General features: G+C 45.9%; 1 protein-coding gene across 4 annotated transcripts in view; it reads left to right on the forward strand.

Annotated features, from left to right (window-relative positions):
- Nucleotides 1-21835, forward strand: part of LOC135575088 (neurocalcin-delta A) — a 74220-nt gene extending 52385 nt beyond the window's left edge. For 2 of the 4 annotated variants that reach the window (XM_065027260.1, XM_065027259.1), the window contains exons 2-5: nt 1608-2009; nt 8033-8138; nt 18162-18287; nt 19511-21835. In XM_065027260.1, coding sequence (XP_064883332.1) covers nt 1632-2009; nt 8033-8138; nt 18162-18259 — 582 coding nt within the window. In that variant the 5' untranslated portion in view covers nt 1608-1631 and the 3' untranslated portion in view covers nt 18260-18287; nt 19511-21835. The other 2 variants (XM_065027261.1, XM_065027262.1) reach the window with 2 other exon arrangements.
- The last annotated feature ends 992 nt before the right edge of the window (nt 21836-22827 follow it).

Raw genomic sequence — 22827 nt, forward strand, 5'->3', positions numbered from 1 at the left:
TCAGCATAAAGCCGCCAGCATACAGCCGTCAACATACAGCCGTCAGCATAAAGCCGTCAGCATAAAGCCGTCAGCATAAAGCCGTCAGCATACAGCCGTCAGCATACAGCCTTCAACATACAGCCGTCAGCATAAACAGCCAGCATAAAGCGTCAGCATACAGCCGTCAGCATACAGCCTTCAACATACAGCCGCCAGCATACAGCCGCATACAGCCGTCAGCATACAGCCGTCAGCATACAGTCAACATACAGCCGTCAACATACAGCCGTCAACATACAGCCGTCAACATACAGCCGTCAGCATACAGCCGTCAACATACAGTCCAGCATACAGCCGTCAACATACAGCCGTCAACATACAGCCGTCAGCATACAGCCGTCAGCATACAGCCGTCAGCATACAGCCGTCAGCATACAGCCGTCAGCATACAGCCGTCAACATACAGCCGTCAACATACAGCCGTCAACATACAGCCGTCAGCATACAGCCGTCAACATACAGCCGTCAGCATACAGCCGTCAACATACAGCCGTCAACATACAGCCGCCAGCATACAGCCGCCAGCATACAGCCGTCAACATACAGCCCGTCAGCATAAAGCCGTCAGCAGCCAGCATACAGCCGTCAGCATACAGCCGTCAGCATACAGCCGTCAGCATACAGCCGTCAACATACAGCCCGTCAGCATACAGCCGTCAGCATACAGCCGTCAGCATACAGCCGTCAACATACAGTCAGCATACAGCCGTCAGCATACAGCCGTCAACATACAGCCGTCAACATACAGCCGTCAACATACAGCCGTCAACATACAGCCCGCCAGTCAACATACAGCCGTCAACATACAGCCGTCAACATACAGCCGTCAACATACAGCCGTCAACATACAGCGTCAACATACAGCCGCCAACATACACATACAGCCGCCATACAGCCGTCAACATACAGCCCCGTCAACATACAGCCGTCAACATACAGCCCGTCAACATACAGCCGTCAACATACATCACAGTCAGCATACAGCCGTCAACATACAGCCAGCATACAGCCGTCAGCATACATCAACAGCCGTCAACATACAGCCGTCAGCATACACAGCCAGCGTCAGCATACAGCCGTCAGCCCGTCAACATACAGCCGTCAGCATACAGCCGTCAACATACAGCAGTCAGCATACAGCCGTCAGCATACAGCCGTCAACATACAGCCGTCAGCATACAGCCGTCAACATACAGCCGTCAACATACAGCGTCAGCATACAGCCCGTCAGCATACAGCCCGCCAACATACAGCCGTCAACATACAGCCGTCAACATACAGCCGTCAACATACAGCCGTCAACATACAGCCGTCAGCATACAGCCGTCAACATACAGTCAACATACAGCCGTCATACAGCCGTCAGCATACAGCCGTCAACATACAGCCGTCAACATACAGCATACAGCCGTCAGCATACAGCCGTCAGCATACAGCCGTCAACATACAGCTAACATTTAGTTCTTTCTGTTAGCTGTTATCATCATGGTCTTCAGTACTAGTGGACATCTTCCTCTCCTTTTCTCAGCTTCTGTTTCCCCTCTCTCTCTCTCTCTCTCTTCCAGCTGTTACTATAGTAACCACCAGTCATGGGGAAGCAGAACAGCAAACTCCGCCCTGAGGTGATGCAGGATCTGCTGGAGAGCACGGACTTCACGGAGCATGAGATCCAGGAGTGGTACAAGGGCTTCCTGAGAGACTGCCCCAGCGGGAACCTCTCCATGGAGGAGTTTAAGAAGATCTACGGTAACTTCTTCCCTTACGGAGACGCCTCCAAGTTCGCAGAGCACGTCTTCCGCACCTTCGACGCCAACGGGGACGGGACCATCGACTTCCGGGAGTTCATCATCGCTCTGAGCGTCACGTCGCGGGGCAAGCTGGAGCAGAAATTGAAGTGGGCCTTCAGCATGTACGACCTGGACGGGAACGGATACATCAGCAAGTCTGAGATGCTGGAGATCGTACAGGTGAGGCAGGAACAGAGAGGTGGGATTTGTAGTTCTGGTGTGAGTTATTTGTAGGCACGGACAGGAACAGACACATGAGGAGGTCTGAGATGGTGGAGGTGAGACAGGAACAGACACATGAGGAGGTCTGAGATGATAGAGGTGAGACAGGAACAGACACATGAGGAGGTCTGAGATGATAGAGGTGAGGCAGGAACAGACACATGAGGAGGTCTGAGATGGTAGAGGTGAGGCAGGAACAGACACATGAGGAGGTCTGAGATGGTAGAGGTGAGACAGGAACAGACACATGAGGAGGTCTGAGATGGTGGAGGTGAGACAGGAACAGACACATGAGGAGGTCTGAGATGGTGGAGGTGAGACAGGAACCGACACATGAGGAGGTCTGAGATGGTGGAGATGGTAGAGGTGAGACAGGAACAGACACATGAGGTCTGAGATGATAGAGGTGAGACAGGAACAGACACATGAGGTCTGAGATGGTGGAGGTGAGAATTGACCTTCAGTAGTGTGTACCAACTGGTTGTCCTCTGTAGCGGGGTTCATGTTGACTGATTATTTGTTGATCAGCCACATATCTTACTGTTGGATTTCACTCCTGTATAAACTTACATACAAACATACATGCATTATAAACACCTACAATGCTTAGACTACCTACACATACCGATAGGTATATATACTCTTGTTAACTCCTCGTTAAAATGTTGCAGAAACTGGCCCGATCTGTAATGAAACACTAAACAGCAGCATCACTGTCTTTATCCATAAGACAGACCAGTCCTAGCTGCTGGCAGATAGTCCCAGACCAGTCTGAGCTCCCAGTCCCAGACCAGTCCCAGACCAGTCCGAGCTCCCAGTCCCAGCCCAGTCCTAGCTGCTGGCAGACAGTCCCAGACCAGTCTGAGCTCCCAGTCCCAGACCAGTCCTAGACCAGTCCCAGCTCCCAGTCCCAGCCCAGTCCTAGCTCCCAGTCCCAGACCAGTCCTAGCTGCTGGAAGATAGTCCCAGACCAGTCCTAGCTGCTGGCAGACAGTCCCAGACCAGTCTGAGCTCCCAGTCCCAGACCAGTCCTAGACCAGTCCCAGCTCCCAGTCCCAGACCAGTCCCAGCTCCCATTCCCAGACCAGTCCTAGCTGCTGGCAGATAGTCCCAGACCAATCCGAGCTCCCAGCCCACTGGCAGACAGTCCCAGACCAGTCCTAGCTGCTGGCAGACAGTCCCAGACCAGTCCTAGCTGCTGGCAGACAGTCCCAGACCAGTCCCAGCTCCCAGTCCCAGACCAGTCCCAGCTCCCAGTCCCAGACCAGTCCCAGCTCCCAGTCCCAGACCAGTCCCAGACCAGTCCCAGCTCCCAGACCAGCTCCCAGTCCCAGACCAGTCCCAGACCAGTCCCAGCTCCCAGTCCCAGACCAGTCCTAGCTCCCAGTCCCAGCTCCCAGTCCCAGCTCCCAGACCAGTCCCAGCTCCCAGACCAGTCCCAGCTCCCAGTCCCAGACCAGTCCCAGACCAGTCCCAGCTCCCAGTCCCAGTCCCAGACCAGTCCCAGCTCCCAGTCCCAGCTCCCAGTCCCAGCAGTCCCAGACCAGTCCCAGCTCCCAGTCCCAGACCAGTCCCAGCTCCCAGTCCCAGACCAGTCCCAGCTCCCAGTCCCAGACCAGTCCCAGCTCCCAGACCAGTCCCAGCTCCCAGACCAGTCCCAGTCCCAGACCAGTCCCAGCTCCCAGTCCTAGCTCCCAGTCCCAGTCCCAGACCAGTCCCAGCTCCCAGTCCCGGACCAGCTCCCAGTCCCAGACCAGTCCCAGCTCCCAGTCCCAGCTCCCAGTCCCAGCTCCCAGTCCCAGACCAGTCCCAGCTCCCAGTCCCAGACCAGTCCCAGCCTCCCAGCCCCAGACCAGTCCCAGACCAGTCCCAGCTCCCAGTCCCAGACCAGTCCCAGCCCCCAGTCCAGACCAGTCCCAGCTCCCCCAGTCTCAGACCAGTCCCAGCTCCCAGTCCCAGACCAGTCCCAGCTCCCAGTCCCGGACCAGTCCCAGCTCCCAGACCAGTCCCAGCTCCCAGTCCCAGACCAGTCCCAGCTCCCAGTCCCAGACCAGTCCCAGCTCCCAGTCCCAGACCAGTCCCAGACCAGTCCCAGCTCCCAGTCCCAGACCAGTCCCAGCTCCCAGCCCAGTCCCTCTGCTACATGTACTGTTTAAACAGGTCATTTACTCTAAAGACATTTCTATGGTCATGTATCTAGCAGAGAAAGAATGAGAAAAATAATTGACTAGGGATTCAGGTATTTCATGACAATGTCATTATCACTGGCAGGCTGTGGCCCGGACCATATTCCTCCAATAGAACCTTCCAGACCTTATTCCTCCAATAGAACCTTCCAGACCATATTCCTCCAATAGAACCTTCCAGACCATATTCCTCCAATAGAACCTTCCGGACCATATTCCTCCAATAGAACCTTCCAGACCATATTCCTCCAATAGAACCTTCCAGACCATATTCCTCCAATAGAACCTTCCAGACCATATTCCTCCAATAGAACCTTCCAGACCATATTCCTCCAATAGAACCTTCCAGACCATATTCCTCCAATAGAACCTTCCAGACCATATTCCTCCAATAGAACCTTCCAGACCATATTCCTCCAATAGAACCTTCCAGACCATATTCCTCCAATAGAACCTTCCAGACCATATTCCTCCAATAGAACCTTCCAGACCATATTCCTCCAATAGAACCTTCCAGACCATATTCCTCCAATAGAACCTTCCAGACCATATTCCTCCAATAGAACCTTCCAGACCATATTCCTCCAATAGAACCTTCCAGACCATATTCCTCCAATAGAACCTTCCAGACCATATTCCTCCAATAGAACCTTCCAGACCATATTCCTCCAATAGAACCTTCCAGACCATATTCCTCCAATAGAACCTTCCAGACCATATTCCTCCAATAGAACCTTCCAGACCATATTCCTCCAATAGAACCTTCCAGACCATATTCCTCCAATAGAACCTTCCAGACCATATTCCTCCAATAGAACCTTCCAGACCATATTCCTCCAATAGAACCTTCCAGACCTTATTCCTCCAATAGAACCTTCCAGACCATATTCCTCTAATAGAACCTTCCAGAACATATTCCTCCAATAGAACCTTCCAGACCGTGTTGCAGAGCCGTAGTCTGGACCATATTCCTCTAATAGAACCTTCCAGACCATATTCCTTCAATAGAACCTTCCAGACCATATTCCTCCAATAGAACCTTCCAGACCATATTCCTCCAATAGAACCTTCCAGACCGTAAGATGGTGTCTGTGTGTTTAATTCTCCAGGATGTCTGTGTGTTTAATTCTCCAGGGTGTCTGTGTGTTTAATTCTCCAGGGTGTCTGTGTGTTTAATTCTCCAGGGTGTCTGTGTGTTTAATTCTCCAGGGTGTCTGTGTGTTTAATTCTCCAGGGTGTCTGTGTGTTTAATTCTCCAGGGTGTCTATAAGATGGTGTCTGTGTTTAATTCTCCAGGGTGTCTATAAGATGGTGTCTGTGTGTTTAATTCTCTATAAGATGGTGTATGTGTGTTTAATTCTCCAGGGTGTCTGTGTGTTTAATTCTCCAGGGTGTCTGTGTGTTTAATTCTCCAGGATGTCTATAAGATGGTGTCTGTGTGTTTAATTCTCCAGGGTGTCTGTGTGTTTAATTCTCCAGGGTGTCTGTGTGTTTAATTCTCCAGGGTGTCTGTGTGTTTAATTCTGGTGTCTGTGTGTTTAATTCTCCAGGGTGTCTGTGTGTTTAATTCTCCAGGGTGTCTGTGTGTTTAATTCTCCAGGGTGTCTGTGTGTTTAATTCTCCAGGGTGTCTATAAGATGGTGTCTGTGTGTTTAATTCTCCAGGGTGTCTGTGTGTTTAATTCTCCAGGGTGTCAGATGGTGTCTGTGTGTTTAATTCTCCAGGGTGTCTGTGTGTTTAATTCTCCAGGGTGTCTGTGTGTTTATTCTCCAATGTCTGTGTGTTTAATTCTCCAGGGTGTCTGTGTGTTTAATTCTCCAGGGTGTCTATAAGATGGTGTCTGTGTGTTTAATTCTCCAGGGTGTCTGTGTGTTTAATTCTCCAGGGTGTCTGTGTGTTTAATTCTCCAGGGTGTCTGTGTGTTTAATTCTCCAGTGATGTGTTTAATTCTCCAGGGTGTCTGTGTGTTTAATTCTCCAGGGTGTCTGTGTGTTTAATTCTCCAGGGTGTCTGTGTGTTTAATTCTCCAGGGTGTCTATAATTCTGGTGTCTGTGTGTTTAATTCTCCAGGGTGTCTATAAGATGGTGTCTGTGTGTTTAATTCTCCAGGGTGTCTGTGTGTTTAATTCTCCAGGATGTCTATAAGATGGTGTCTGTGTGTTTAATTCTCCAGGGTGTCTGTGTGTTTAATTCTCCAGGGTGTCTGTGTGTTTAATTCTCCAGGATGTCTGTGTGTTTAATTCTCCAGGGTGTCTGTGTGTTTAATTCTCCAGGGTGTCTGTGTGTTTAATTCTCCAGGACATCTATAAGATGGTGTCTGTGTGTTTAATTCTCCAGGGTGTCTGTGTGTTTAATTCTCCAGGGTGTCTGTGTGTTTAATTCTCCAGGGTGTCTGTGTGTTTAATTCTCCAGGGTGTCTGTGTGTTTAATTCTCCAGGGTGTCTGTGTGTTTAATTCTCCAGGGTGTCTGTGTGTTTATTCTCCAGGGTGTCTGTGTGTTTAATTCTCCAGGGTGTCTGTGTGTTTAATTATCCAGGGTGTCTATAAGATGGTGTCTGTGTGTTTAATTATCCAGGGTGTCTGTGTGTTTAATTCTCCAGGGTGTCTGTGTGTTTAATTCTCCAGGGTGTCTGTGTGTTTAATTCTCCAGGGTGTAAGATGGTGTCTGTGTTTAATTCTCCAGGGTGTCTGTGTGTTTAATTCTCCAGGATGTCTATAAGATGGTGTCTGTGTGTTTATTCTCCAGGGTGTCTGTGTGTTTAATTCTCCAGGATGTCTATAAGATGGTGTCTGTGTGTTTAATTCTCCAGGGTGTCTGTGTGTTTAATTCTCCAGGGTGTCTGTGTGTTTAATTCTCCAGGATGTCTATAAGATGGTGTCTGTGTGTTTAATTCTCCAGGGTGTCTGTGTGTTTAATTCTCCAGGGTGTCTGTGTGTTTAATTCTCCAGGGTGTCTGTGTGTTTAATTCTCCAGGGTGTCTGTGTGTTTAATTCTCCAGGGTGTCTATAAGATGGTGTCTGTGTGTTTAATTCTCCAGGGTGTCTGTGTGTTTAATTCTCCAGGGTGTCTGTGTGTTTAATTCTCCAGGGTGTCTGTGTGTTTAATTCTCCAGGGTGTCTGTGTGTTTAATTCTCCAGGGTGTCTGTGTGTTTAATTCTCCAGGGTGTCTGTGTGTTTAATTCTCCAGGGTGTCTGTGTGTTTAATTCTCCAGGGTGTCTGTGTGTTTAATTCTCCAGGGTGTCTGTGTGTTTAATTCTCCAGGGTGTCTGTGTGTTTAATTCTCCAGGGTGTCTGTGTGTTTAATTCTCCAGGGTGTCTGTGTGTTTTATTTCTCCAGGGTGTCTATAAGATGGTGTCTGTGTGTTTAATTCTCCAGGGTGTCTGTGTGTTTATTTCTCCAGGATGTCTGTGTGTTTAATTCTCCAGGGTGTCTGTGTGTTTAATTCTCCAGGGTGTCTGTGTGTTTAATTCTCCAGGGTGTCTGTGTGTTTAATTCTCCAGGGTGTCTGTGTGTTTAATTCTCCAGGGTGTCTGTGTGTTTAATTCTCCAGGGTGTCTATAAGATGGTGTCTGTGTGTTTAATTCTCCAGGGTGTCTGTGTGTTTAATTCTCCAGGATGTCTGTGTGTTTAATTCTCCAGGGTGTCTGTGTGTTTAATTCTCCAGGATGTCTATAAGATGGTGTCTGTGTGTTTAATTCTCCAGGGTGTCTGTGTGTTTAATTCTCCAGGGTGTCTGTGTGTTTAATTCTCCAGGATGTCTATAAGATGGTGTCTGTGTCTTTAATTCTCCAGGCCATCTATAAGATGGTATCGTCTGTGATGAAGATGCCAGAAGACGAGTCCACTCCAGAGAAGAGAACGGAGAAGATCTTCAGACAGATGGACACCAACAGAGACGGTAGGTCTCATCTCATCCACACATTACAGCCCACAGTGGCAGCCGATAGAGGTACTGGTATAGGGTATAGGGTATACTGTGTTAGTGTACTGGTATAGGGTATACTGTGTTAGTGTACTGGTATAGGGTATACCGTGTTAGTGTACTGGTATAGGGTATAGGGTATAGGGTATACCGTGTTAGTGTACTGGTATAGGGTATACCGTGTTAGTGTACTGGTATAGGGTATACCGTGTTAGTGTACTGGTATAGGGTATACTGTGTTAGTGTACTGGTATAGGGTATAGGGTATACCGTGTTAGTGTACTGGTATAGGGTATAGGGTATACCGTGTTAGTGTACTGGTATAGGGTATAGGGTATAGTGTTAGTGTACTGGTATAGGGTATAGGGTATAGTGTTAGTGTACTGGTATAGGGTATATAGTGTTAGTGTACTGGTATAGGGTATGTTAGTGTACTGGTATAGGGTATACCGTGTTAGTGTACTGGTATAGGGTATAGGGTATAGTGTTAGTGTACTGGTATAGGGTATAGGGTATACCGTGTTAGTGTACTGGTATAGGGTATAGGGTATACCGTGTTAGTGTACTGGTATAGGGTATAGGGTATACCGTGTTAGTGTACTGGTATAGGGTATACTGTGTTAGTGTACTGGTATAGGGTATAGGGTATACCGTGTTAGTGTACTGGTATAGGGTATACCGTGTTAGTGTACTGGTATAGGGTATACTGTGTTAGTGTACTGGTATAGGGTATACCGTGTTAGTATACTGGTATAGGGTATACTGTGTTAGTGTACTGGTATAGGGTATAGGGTATACCGTGTTAGTGTATTGGTATAGGGTATACTGTGTTAGTGTACTGGTATAGGGTATAGTGTTAGTGTACTGGTATAGGGTATACTGTGTTAGTGTACTGGTATAGGGTATAGGGTATACCATGTTAGTGTACTGGTATAGGGTATAGTGTTAGTGTACTGGTATAGGGTATACTGTGTTAGTGTACTGGTATAGGGTATAGGGTATACCGTGTTAGTGTACTGGTATAGGGTATAGTGTTAGTGTACTGGTATAGGGTATACTGTGTTAGTGTACTGGTATAGGGTATAGGGTATACTGTGTTAGTGTACTGGTATAGGGTATACTGTGTTAGTGTACTGGTATAGGGTATACCGTGTTAGTGTACTGGTATAGGGTATAGGGTATACCGTGTTAGTGTACTGGTATAGGGTATACCGTGTTAGTGTACTGGTATAGGGTATACCGTGTTAGTGTACTGGTATAGGGTATACTGTGTTAGTGTACTGGTATAGGGTATACCGTGTTAGTGTACTGGTATAGGGTATACCGTGTTAGTGTACTGGTATAGGGTATAGGGTTAGTGTACTGGTATGTTAGTGTACGTGTTGGTATAGGGTATAGGGTATACCGTGTTAGTGTACTGGTATAGGGTATAGGGTATAGTGTTAGTGTACTGGTATAGGGTATAGGGTATACCGTGTTAGTGTACTGGTATAGGGTATAGGGTATACCGTGTTAGTGTACTGGTATAGGGTATAGGGTATACCGTGTTAGTGTACTGGTATAGGGTATAGGGTATACCGTGTTAGTACTGGTATACTGGTATAGGGTATACTGTGTTAGTGTACTGGTATAGGGTATACTGTGTTAGTGTACTGGTATATACCTGGTATAGGGTACTGTGTTAGTGTACTGGTATAGGGTATACTGTGTTAGTGTACTGTTAGGGTATAGTGTTAGTGTACTGGTATAGGGTATACTGTGTTAGTGTACTGGTATAGGGTATACCGTGTTAGTATACTGGTATAGGGTATACTGTGTTAGTGTACTGGTATAGGGTATAGGGTATACCGTGTTAGTGTATTGGTATAGGGTATACTGTGTTAGTGTACTGGTATAGGGTATAGTGTTAGTGTACTGGTATAGGGTATACTGTGTTAGTGTACTGGTATAGGGTATAGGGTATACCATGTTAGTGTACTGGTATAGGGTATAGTGTTAGTGTACTGGTATAGGGTATACTGTGTTAGTGTACTGGTATAGGGTATAGGGTATACCGTGTTAGTGTACTGGTATAGGGTATAGTGTTACTGGTATACTGGTATAGGGTATACTGGTATGTGTTAGTGTACTGGTATAGGGTATAGGGTATACCGTGTTAGTGTACTGGTATAGGGTATAGTGTTAGTGTACTGGTATAGGGTATACTGTGTTAGTGTACTGGTATAGGGTATAGGGTATACTGTGTTAGTGTACTGGTATAGGGTATACTGTGTTAGTGTACTGGTATAGGGTATACCGTGTTAGTGTACTGGTATAGGGTATAGGGTATACCGTGTTAGTGTACTGGTATAGGGTATACCGTGTTAGTGTACTGGTATAGGGTATACCGTGTTAGTGTACTGGTATAGGGTATACTGTGTTAGTGTACTGGTATAGGGTATACCGTGTTAGTGTACTGGTATAGGGTATACCGTGTTAGTGTACTGGTATAGGGTATAGGGTATACCGTGTTAGTGTACTGGTATAGGGTATAGGGTATAGTGTTAGTGTACTGGTATAGGGTATAGGGTATAGTGTTAGTGTACTGGTATAGGGTATAGGGTATACCGTGTTAGTGTACTGGTATAGGGTATAGGGTATACCGTGTTAGTGTACTGGTATAGGGTATAGGGTATACCGTGTTAGTGTACTGGTATAGGGTATAGGGTATACCGTGTTAGTGTACTGGTATAGGGTATACTGTGTTAGTGTACTGGTATAGGGTATAGGGTATACCGTGTTAGTGTACTGGTATAGGGTATACCGTGTTAGTGTACTGGTATAGGGTATACTGTGTTAGTGTACTGGTATAGGGTATACCGTGTTAGTATACTGGTATAGGGTATACTGTGTTAGTGTACTGGTATAGGGTATAGGGTATACCGTGTTAGTGTATTGGTATAGGGTATACTGTGTTAGTGTACTGGTATAGGGTATAGTGTTAGTGTACTGGTATAGGGTATACTGTGTTAGTGTACTGGTATAGGGTATAGGGTATACCATGTTAGTGTACTGGTATAGGGTATAGTGTTAGTGTACTGGTATAGGGTATACTGTGTTAGTGTACTGGTATAGGGTATAGGGTATACCGTGTTAGTGTACTGGTATAGGGTATAGTGTTAGTGTACTGGTATAGGGTATACTGTGTTAGTGTACTGGTATAGGGTATAGGGTATACTGTGTTAGTGTACTGGTATAGGGTATACTGTGTTAGTGTACTGGTATAGGGTATACCGTGTTAGTGTACTGGTATAGGGTATACTGTGTTAGTGTACTGGTATAGGGTATACCGTGTGTTAGTGTTAGTGTACTGGTATAGGGTATACCGTGTTAGTGTACTGGTATACTGTGTTAGTAGGGTATAGGGTAGGGTATACCGTGTTAGTGTACTGGTATAGGGTATAGGGTATAGTGTTAGTGTACTGGTATAGGGTATAGGGTATAGTGTTAGTGTACTGGTATAGGGTATAGGGTATACCGTGTTAGTGTACTGGTATAGGGTATACCGTGTTAGTGTACTGGTATAGGGTATAGGGTTAGTGTACTATAGTGTTAGTGTACTGGTATAGGGTATAGGGTATACCGTGTTAGTGTACTGGTATAGGGTATAGGGTATACCGTGTTAGTGTACTGGTATAGGGTATACTGTGTTAGTGTACTGGTATAGGGTATAGGGTACCGTGTTAGTGTACTGGTATAGGGTATACCGTGTTAGTGTACTGGTATAGGGTAGTGTAGGGTATAGGGTATACCGTGTTAGTGTATTGGTATAGGGTATACTGTGTTAGTATACTGGTATAGGGTATACTGTGTTAGTGTGTATAGGGTATGGTATAGTGTACTGGTATAGGGTATACTGTGTTAGTGTACTGGTATAGGGTATACGTGTTAGTGTACTGGTATAGGGTATACTGTGTTAGTGTACTGGTACTGGTTAGTGTACTGGTATAGGGTATACCGTGTTAGTGTACTGGTATAGGGTATAGGGTATACCGTGTTAGTGTACTGGTATAGGGTATAGGGTATACCGTGTTACTGGTATAGGGTATACTGGTTATACTGGGTATAGGGTATACCGTGTTAGTGTACTGGTATAGGGTATACTGTGTTAGTGTACTGGTATACCGTGTTAGTGTACTGGTATAGGGTATACCGTGTTAGTGTACTGGTATAGGGTATACTGTGTTAGTGTACTGGTATAGGGTATACCGTGTTAGTGTACTGGTATAGGGTATACCGTGTTAGTGTACTGGTATAGGGTATACCGTGTTAGTGTACTGGTATAGGGTATACCGTGTTAGTGTACTGGTATAGGGTATACTGTGTTAGTGTACTGGTATAGGGTATAGGGTATACCGTGTTAGTGTACTGGTATAGGGTATAGGGTATACCGTGTTAGTGTACTGGTATAGGGTATACTGTGTTAGTGTACTGGTATAGGGTATAGGGTATACTGTGTTAGTGTACTGGTATAGGGTATACCGTGTTAGTGTACTGGTATAGGGTATACTGTGTTAGTGTACTGGTATAGGGTATACTGTGTTAGTGTACTGGTATAGGGTATAGGGTATACCGTGTTAGTGTACTGGTATAGGGTATACCGTGTTAGTGTACTGGTATAGGGTATAGGGTATACCGTGTTAGTGTATTGGTATAGGGTATACCGTGTTAGTGTACTGGTATAGGGTATACCGTGTTAGTGTACTGGTATAGGGTATACTGTGTTAGTGTACTGGTATAGGGTATACTGTGTTAGTGTACTGGTATAGGGTATACCGTGTTAGTGTACTGGTATAGGGTATAGGGTATACTGTGTTAGTGTACTGGTATAGGGTATACTGTGTTAGTGTACTGGTATAGGGTATACCGTGTTAGTGTACTGGTATAGGGTATACTGTGTTAGTGTACTGGTATAGGGTATAGGGTATACCGTGTTAGTGTACTGGTATAGGGTATACCGTGTTAGTGTACTGGTATAGGGTATAGGGTATACCGTGTTAGTGTACTGGTATAGGGTATACCGTGTTAGTGTACTGGTATAGGGTATACCGTGTTAGTGTACTGGTATAGGGTATAGGGTATACCGTGTTAGTGTACTGGTATAGGGTATACCGTGTTAGTGTACTGGTATAGGGTATACTGTGTTAGTGTACTGGTATAGGGTATACCGTGTTAGTGTGCTGGTATAGGGTATAGGGTATACCGTGTTAGTGTACTGGTATAGGGTATACTGTGTTAGTGTACTGGTATAGGGTATACCGTGTTAGTGTACTGGTATAGGGTATACCGTGTTAGTGTACTGGTATAGGGTATACTGTGTTAGTGTACTGGTATAGGGTATACTGTGTTAGTGTACTGGTATAGGGTATAGGGTATACCGTGTTAGTGTACTGGTATAGGGTATACTGTGTTAGTGTACTGGTATAGGGTATACCGTGTTAGTGTACTGGTATAGGGTATACCGTGTTAGTGTACTGGTATAGGGTATACTGTGTTAGTGTACTGGTATAGGGTATACCGTGTTAGTGTACTGGTATAGGGTATAGGGTATACCGTGTTAGTGTACTGGTATAGGGTATACCGTGTTAGTGTACTGGTATAGGGTATAGGGTATTCCGTGTTAGTGTACTGGTATAGGGTATACTGTGTTAGTGTACTGGTATAGGGTATACCGTGTTAGTGTACTGGTATAGGGTATACCGTGTTAGTGTACTGGTATAGGGTATACCGTGTTAGTGTACTGGTATAGGGTATAGGGTATACCGTGTTAGTGTACTGGTATAGGGTATACCATGTTAGTGTACTGGTATAGGGTATACCGTGTTAGTGTACTGGTATAGGGTATAGGGTATACCGTGTTAGTGTACTGGTATAGGGTATAGGGTATACTGTGTTAGTGTACTGTTAGTGTACTGGTATAGGGTATACCGTGTTAGTGTACTGGTATAGGGTATACCGTGTTAGTGTACTGGTATAGGGTATACTGTGTTAGTGTACTGTTAGTGTACTGGTATAGGGTATACTGTGTTAGTGTACTGGTACCCCACTCTCTTTAAGGAATACCTAGGATAGGGTATACCGTGTTAGTGTACTGGTATAGGGTATACATTTACCTTACATCCGGTAACTACAAACTATGCTTGTATAACTTTACATCCGGTAACTACTAGCTATGCTTGTATAACTTTACATCCGGTAACTACTAGCTATGCTTGTATATCTCTACATCCGGTAACTACTAGCTATGCTTGTATATATCTACATCCGGTAACTACTAGCTATGCTTGTACATCTTTACATCCGGTAACTACTAGCTATGCTTGTATAACTTTACATCCGGTAACTACTAACTATGCTTGTATAACTATACATCCGGTAACTACTAGCTATGCTTGTATATCTCTACATCCGGTAACTACTAGCTATGCTTGTATATCTCTACATCCGGTAACTACTAGCTATGCTTGTATATCTCTACATCCGGTAACTACTAGCTAACTATGCTTGTATATCTTTACATCCGGTAACTACTAGCTATGCTTGTATATCTCTACATCCGGTAACTACTAACTATGCTTGTATATCTATACATCCGGTAACTACTAGTTATGCTTGTATAACTCTACATCCGGTAACTACTAGCTATGCTTGTATATCTCTACATCCGGTAACTACTAACTATGCTTGTATATCTCTACATCCGGTAACTACTAACTATGCTTGTATATCTCTACATCCGGTAACTACTAGCTATGCTTGTATATCTCTATATCCGGTAACTACTAACTATGCTTGTATATCTCTACATCCGGTAACTACTAACTATGCTTGTATAACTTTACATCCGGTAACTATTAGCCATGCTTGTATATCTCTATATCCGGTAACTACTAGCTAACTATGCTTGTATAACTTTACATCCGGTAACTACTAGCTATGCTTGTATATCTCTACATCCGGTAACTACTAGCTATGCTTGTATATCTATACATCCGGTAACTACTAGCTATGCTTGTATATCTCTACATCCGGTAACTACTAGCCATGCTTGTATATCTATACATCCGGTAACTACTAACTATGCTTGTATAACTTTACATCCGGTAACTACTAGCTATGCTTGTACATCTATACATCCGGTAACTACTAGCTATGCTTGTATATCTCTACATCCAGTAACTACTAACTATGCTTGTATAACTATACATCCGTTAACTACTAGCTATGCTTGTATATCTCTACATCCAGTAACTACTAACTATGCTTGTATAACTATACATCCGGTAACTACTAACTATGCTTGTATATCTCTACATCCGGTAACTACTAGCTAACTATGCTTGTATAACTCTACATCCGGTAACTACTAGCCATGCTTGTATATCTATACATCCGGTAACTACTAACTATGCTTGTATAACTATACATCCGGTAACTACTAGCTATGCTTGTATATCTCTACATCCAGTAACTACTAACTATGCTTGTATATCTCTACATCCGGTAAACTACTAACTATGCTTGTATAATCTCTACATCCGGTAACTACTAGCTATGCTTGTATATCTCTACATCCGGTAACTACTAGCTATGCTTGTATATCTATACATCCGGTAACTACTAGCTATGCTTGTATATCTCTACATCCGGTAACTACTAACTATGCTTGTATAACTCTACATCCGGTAACTACTAACTATGCTTGTATAACTCTACATCCGGTAACTACTAACTATGCTTGTATATCTATACATCCGGTAACTACTAGCTATGCTTGTATATCTCTACATAGTAACTACTAGCTATGCTTGTATATATCTACATCCGGTAACTACTAGCTATGCTTGTATATCTCTACATCCGGTAACTACTAGCTATGCTTGTATATCTATACATCCGGTAACTACTAGCTATGCTTGTATATCTCCACATCCGGTAACTACTAGCTATGTAGGTTCATGCTCTACAACATCCGCAGAGTACTCTACACCCTGCCTCACACAGGAAGCGGCGCAGGTCCTAATCCAGGCACTTGTCATCTCCCGTCTGGATTACTGCAACTCGCTGTGCTGGGCTGGGCCCTGCCTGTGCCATTAAACCCCTACAACTCATCCAGAACGCCGCAGCCCGTCTGGTGTTCAACCTTCCCAAGTTCTCTCACGTCACCCCGCTCCTCCGCTCCCTCCACTGGCTTCCAGTTGAAGCTCGCATCCGCTACAAGACCATGGTGCTTGCCTACACGGAGCTGTGAGGGGAACGGCACCTCAGTACCTCCAGGCTCTGATCAGGCCCTACACCCAAACAAGGGCACTGCGTTCATCCACCTCTGGCCTGCTCGCCTCCCTACCACTGAGGAAGTACAGTTACATCCCGCTCAGCCCAGTCAAAACTGTTCGCTGCTCTGGCCCCCAATGGTGGAACAAACTCCCTCACGACGCCAGGACAGCGGAGTCAATCACCACCTTCCGGAGACACCTGAAACCCCACCTCTTTAAGGAATACCTAGGATAGGATAAAGTAATCCCTCTCACCCCCTCCCCTTAAAAGATTTAGATGCACTACTGTTCCACTGGATGTCATAAGGTGAATGCACCAATTTGTAAGTCGCTCTGGATAAGATGCTTAAATGTAAAATGTAAATGCTAAATGCTTGTATACTCTAAATGTAACTAAAATGTAAATGTACTAGCTATGCTTGTATATCTCTACATCCGGTAACTACTAGCTATGCTTGTATATCTCTACATCCGGTAACTACTAACTATGCTTGTATATCTCTACATCCGGTAACTACTAACTATGCTTGTATAACTTTACATTGCAATTAGTTTATGTACATCTTTTTTCGCTTGTTAGCATTTAGCTAACAGCGTCAATGTGATTTTGCTATTGGTTTGTGGTAATTTGTTAGCATTCTGGTAATAGAGACCCAATGGGTTTTTCTTGTTTTTTTAGCACCCCTTCTGTGCTAAACCGGTAATACCCTAAATCCTGGGATGAGAAGGATGGTATGACGATATGAACATGTGGATACTGTGTTACCACCTGTTAATAATCCCACATGTTAATAATCCCACATCTGACTTCTAGGGTTACCACATGTTAATAATCCCACATCTGACTACTAGGGTTACCACCTGTTAATAATCCCACATCTGACTTCTAGGGTTACCACCTGTTAATAATCCCACATCTGACTACTAGGTTACCACCTGTTAATAATCCCACATCTGACTACTAGGGTTACCACCTGTTAATAATCCCACATCTGACTACTAGGGTTACCACCTGTTAATAATCCCACATCTGACTACTAGGGTTACCACCTGTTAATAATCCCACATCTGACTACTAGGGTTACCACATGTTAATAATCCCACATCTGACTACTAGGGTTACCACCTGTTAATAATCCCACATCTGACTACTAGGGTTACCACCTGTTAATAATCCCACATCTGACTACTAGGGTTACCACCTGTTAATAATCCCACATCTGACTACTAGGGTTACCACCTGTTAATAATCCCACATCTGACTACTAGGGTTACCACCTGTTAATAATCCCACCTGTTAATAATCCCACATCTGACTTCTAGGGTTACCACATGTTAATAATCCCACATCTGATTTCTAGGGTTACCACCAGTTGGGGACCTACTTACTCAATGGTTTTCAGTTTGTTGTCCAAACGTCGAGGTCTCTATTTGATAATGATATACACTCATATGTCTAGTGTTTCTCCAGGTAAACTGTCTCTGGAAGAGTTCATTAAAGGTTAATCTAACCTGACTGTCTCCTGTTGTTGTGTTTCTCCAGGTAAACTGTCTCTAGGGGGGTTCATTAAAGGTTAATCTAACCTGACTGTCTCCTGTTGTTGTGTTTCTCCAGGTAAACTGTCTCTAGGGGCGTTCATTAAAGGTTAATCTAACCTGACTGTCTCCTGTTGTGTTTCTCCAGGTAAACTGTCTCTGGAAGAGTTCATTAAAGGGGCTAAAAGTGACCCCTCCATCGTGCGTCTGTTACAGTGTGACCCCAGCAGCGCTGGGCAGTTCTAAACCGCCCTACCTTGGGGGTCAAGACAATGTAAGGCTACACTCTATTCATTTAGGTTTCCTGTTCGTTTCATTCCTGTGTATGTCTCACCCCTACTGTTACCTCCACCAACCTCCACTAACCAGTCTGTTACCTCCACCACCCTCCACTAACCAGTCTGTTACCTCCACCAACCTCCACTAACCAGTCTGTTACCTCCACCACCCTCCACTAACCAGTCTGTTACCTCCACTAACCTCCACTAACCAGTCTGTTACCTCCACTAGCCAGTCTGTTACCTCCACCACCCTCCACTAACCAGTCTGTTACATCCACCATTTACATTTACATTTAAGTCATTTAGCAGACGCTCTTATCCAGAGCGACTTACAATACATCATCAACACAGGATACAGAGAATACAACCTCCACTAACCAGTCTGTTACCTCCACTAGCCAGTCTGTTACATCCACTAACCAGTCTGTTACATCCACTAACCAGTCTGTTACCTACACTAACCAGTCTGTTACCTCCACTAACCAGTCTGTTACCTCCACTAACCAGTCTGTTACCTCCACTAGCCAGTCTGTTACCTCCACCAACCTCCACTAACCAGTCTGTTACATCCACTAACCTCCACTAACCAGTCTGTTACCTCCACTAGCCAGTCTGTTACATCCACTAACCAGTCTGTTACCTCCACTAACCAGTCTGTTACCTCCACTAGCCAGTCTGTTACCTCCACCAACCTCCACTAACCAGTCTGTTACATCCACTAACCTCCACTAACCAGTCTGTTACATCCACCAACCTCCACCAACCAGTCTGTTACCTCCACTAACCAGTCTGTTACCTCCACTAACCAGTCTGTTACCTCCACCAACCTCCACTAACCAGTCTGTTACCTCCACTAACCAGTCTGTTACCTCCACCAACCTCCACTAACCAGTCTGTTACCTCCACCAACCTCCACTAACCAGTCTGTTACCTCCACCAACCTCCACTAACCAGTCTGTTACCTCCACTAACCTCCACTAACCAGTCTGTTACCTCCACTAACCAGTCTGTTACCTCCACTAACCAGTCTGTTACCTCCACTAACCTCCACTAACCAGTCTGTTACCTCCACCAAACCTTTACTAACCAGTCTGTTACCTCCACTAACCAGTCTGTTACATCCACCAACCAGTCTGTTACCTCCACTAACCAGTCTGTTACATCCACTAACCAGTCTGTTACCTCCACTAACCAGTCTTTGTCATTCTATTTCCAGTGCTTATTTGGGTGAATCCAAATAGCCCCTACCCCCCTCCACCTTTGGAGCAAACTGATGAAGAAGACAAGCCTTCAAATGATGACACTGAAGACAACGGGCCAATGAGAGCCAGCCATGTTCTCCAGACTCCTCCTCCTCCTCTAACCACTCCCAGCAGCAACCTGACACCATCTCCAGGCTCTCATGATCCCAGTCATGATGTGATCCAGTCCACTCGCCGTGTATTCGATAAGTCCTAGGGTTTACATCCCAAATCGCACCCTGTTCCCTGTATAGCAGTACCTTAAGCCCGGTAGGCCCTGGTCTGCAGTAGTGCACTACGTAGGGAATAGGGCCCTGGTCTGCAGTAGTGCACTACGTAGGGAATAGGATGCTGTTTGAGACGTATCCCATCCTGTTTTAAGGTTGTAAACCGGACTCTCTGTTTGGTTCTCAACGCTCCGTACTGGACACACCCACTGCCCTCAACTAGGTCCTCCTAGCTCTTGTGTGTATCGTAAACAGTTAGAGAGAGAGGGAATGAGAGAGAGAGAGGGAATGAGAGAGAGAGAGAGGGATGGAGAGAGAGAGAGAGAGAGAGAGAGGGATGGAGAGAGAGAGAGAGGGATGGAGAGAGAGAGGGATGGAGAGAGAGAGAGAGGGATGGAGAGAGAGAGAGAGGGAATGAGAGAGAGAGGGAATGAGAGAGAGAGGGAGAGTGAATGAGAGAGAGAGAGGGAATGAGAGAGAGAGAGGGAATGAGAGAGAGAGAGGGAATGAGAGAGAGAGAGGGAATGAGAGAGAGAGAGGGAATGAGAGAGAGAGAGAGGGAATGAGAGAGAGAGAGGGAATGAGAGAGAGAGAGAGAGAGAATTGTTTTGAGTTATTTTACTGTTAGAATGTGGATGTATGTGTGGGTGTGTTTTTCAAGCTTGATACACTTGTGTTTTAGTTGTAATATTTTGAATTGATATTTGTGCTGGTATTTTTCAAATATGGGGTCTCCATATCGTACTATGCAGATACTGTTAAAGGCCTTTAGTGATGGTTTGAAGTACCTCTAGTGAATTAAAGGAAGAGGACTGTCCCCAGGGGAAGTGTCCCAAATGGAACCCTATTCCCTATATAGTGCACTACTTTAGACCAGAACCCACCCTATCCCCTATATAGTGCACTACTTTAGACCAGGACCCACCCTATTCCCTATATAGTGCACTACTTTAGCCCAGGACCCACCCTATTCCCTATATAGTGCACTACTTTAGACCAGGGCCCTATTCCCTATATAGTGCACTACTTTAGACCAGAACCCACCCTATCCCCTATATAGTGCACTACTTTAGAGCAGAACCCACCCTATCCCCTATATAGTGCACTAATTTAGACCAGAACCCACCCTATTCCCTATATAGGGTCCTGGTCTGCATTAGTGCACTATATAGGGAATAGGGCCCTGGTCTGCAGTAGTGCACTATATAGGGAATAGGGCCCTGGTCTGCAGTAGTGCACTATATAGGGAATAGGGCCCTGGTCTGCAGTAGTGCACTATATAGGGAATAGGGTGCCCTTTTGGGACACTTCCTGTCACAGATAATGTGGTTATTGATGTTAACTTACGTGGTTATTTTTGACATGTTTCTCTTAAATACTTTTGTTTTGTAAAACTTTATTTTTTAAATATTTAAAATGTTAGAATGATCCTTTCAGCAGAGCCTCCAAGGCATTTGTTCACAGCCTTCGGTTATGGGCTGTTAATAAGTTAATAACTTAATAAGTTAAACGAGAGATCCCTCCTCTCCTGAAAGTAGAAAACAGAAAAAGGTTGACAGAACAAATGTTATGAGATGCGTTTCCAGTTGTTTAAAAGGATATCGAGCAATTCTGTTTGTATTTCTCATCTACTGTTGTGAAGAGAAACCACGTTTCAATCTGGGGGGAGGGGTTTATTTTAAAAAGAGGGGCTTGTGGCCTCCCGCCCAGTGATGTTGTGAAGAGAAACAACGTCACATTTCATTTGAGATGTTTCGACTGGGGCATGTTACACACGTTTCAATCTGGGGGGAGGGGTTTATTTTAAAAGGAGGGGTTTTGTTTTGGAACAGGTTCCTGTTCGTACGGTGCATGTGTGTGTTCATGCTAAACACGTTTCAATCTGAGGGGAGGGGTTTATTTTAAAAGGAGGGGTTTTGTTTTGGAACAGGTTCCTGTTCGTACGGTGCATGTGTGTGTTCATGTGCTGATGGTTTTCAGTGGTGATGGACGAGCTTGTGGCCTCCCGCCCAGTGATCCTCCCGCCCAGTGATCCTCCCGCCCAGTGATCCTCCCGCCCAGTGATCCTCCCGCCCAGTGCCCAGTGATCCTCCCGCCCAGTGATCCTCCCAGTGATCCTCCCGATCCTCCCTCCCAGTGATCCTCCCTCCCAGTGATCCTCCCGCCCAGTGATCCTCCCTCCCAGTGATCCTCCCGCCCAGTGATCCTCCCAGTGATCCTCCCAGTGATCCTCCTCCCGCCCAGTGATCCTCCTGCCCAGTGATCCTCCCACCCAGTGATCCTCCCGCCCAGTGATCCTCCCTCCCACCCAGTGATCCTCCCGCCCAGTGATCCTCCCTCCCAGTGATCCTCCTCCCAGTGATCCTCCCTCCCAGTGATCCTCCCTCCCAGTGATCCTCCCTCCCAGTGATCCTCCCTCCCAGTGATCCTCCTCCCAGTGATCCTCCCGCCCAGTGATCCTCCCTCCCAGTGATCCTCCCGCCCAGTGATCCTCCCTCCCAGTGATCCTCCCTCCCAGTGATCCTCCCAGTGATCCTCCCACCCAGTGATCCCTCCCTCCCAGTGATCCTCCCGCCCAGTGATCCTCCCGCCCAGTGATCCTCCCGCCCAGTGATCCTCCCTCCCAGTGATCCTCCCAGTGATCCTCCCAGTGATCCTCCCAGTGATCCTCCCAGTGATCCTCCCAGTGATCCTCCCGCCCAGTGATCCTCCCGCCCAGTGATCCTCCCGCCCAGTGATCCTCCTCCCAGTGATCCTCCCTCCCTCCCAGTGATCCTCCCGCCCAGTGATCCGCCCAGTGATTCTCCCAGTGATCCTCCCGCCCAGTGATCCGCCCAGTGATTCTCCCAGTGATCCTCCCACCCAGTGATCCTCCCTACCAGTGATCCTCCCCGCCCAGTGATCCTCCCCGCCCAGTGATCCTCCCTCCCAGTGATCCTCCCAGTGATCCTCCCCGCCCAGTGATCCTCCCCGCCCAGTGAATCTCCCTCCCAGTGATCCTCCCGCCCAGTGATCCTCCCGCCCAGTGATCCTCCCGCCCAGTGATCCTCCCGCCCAGTGATCCT

This window comes from Oncorhynchus nerka, linkage group LG14 (assembly GCF_034236695.1).
Source record: "Oncorhynchus nerka isolate Pitt River linkage group LG14, Oner_Uvic_2.0, whole genome shotgun sequence".
NCBI classification, from domain to species: Eukaryota; Metazoa; Chordata; class Actinopteri; order Salmoniformes; family Salmonidae; genus Oncorhynchus; species Oncorhynchus nerka.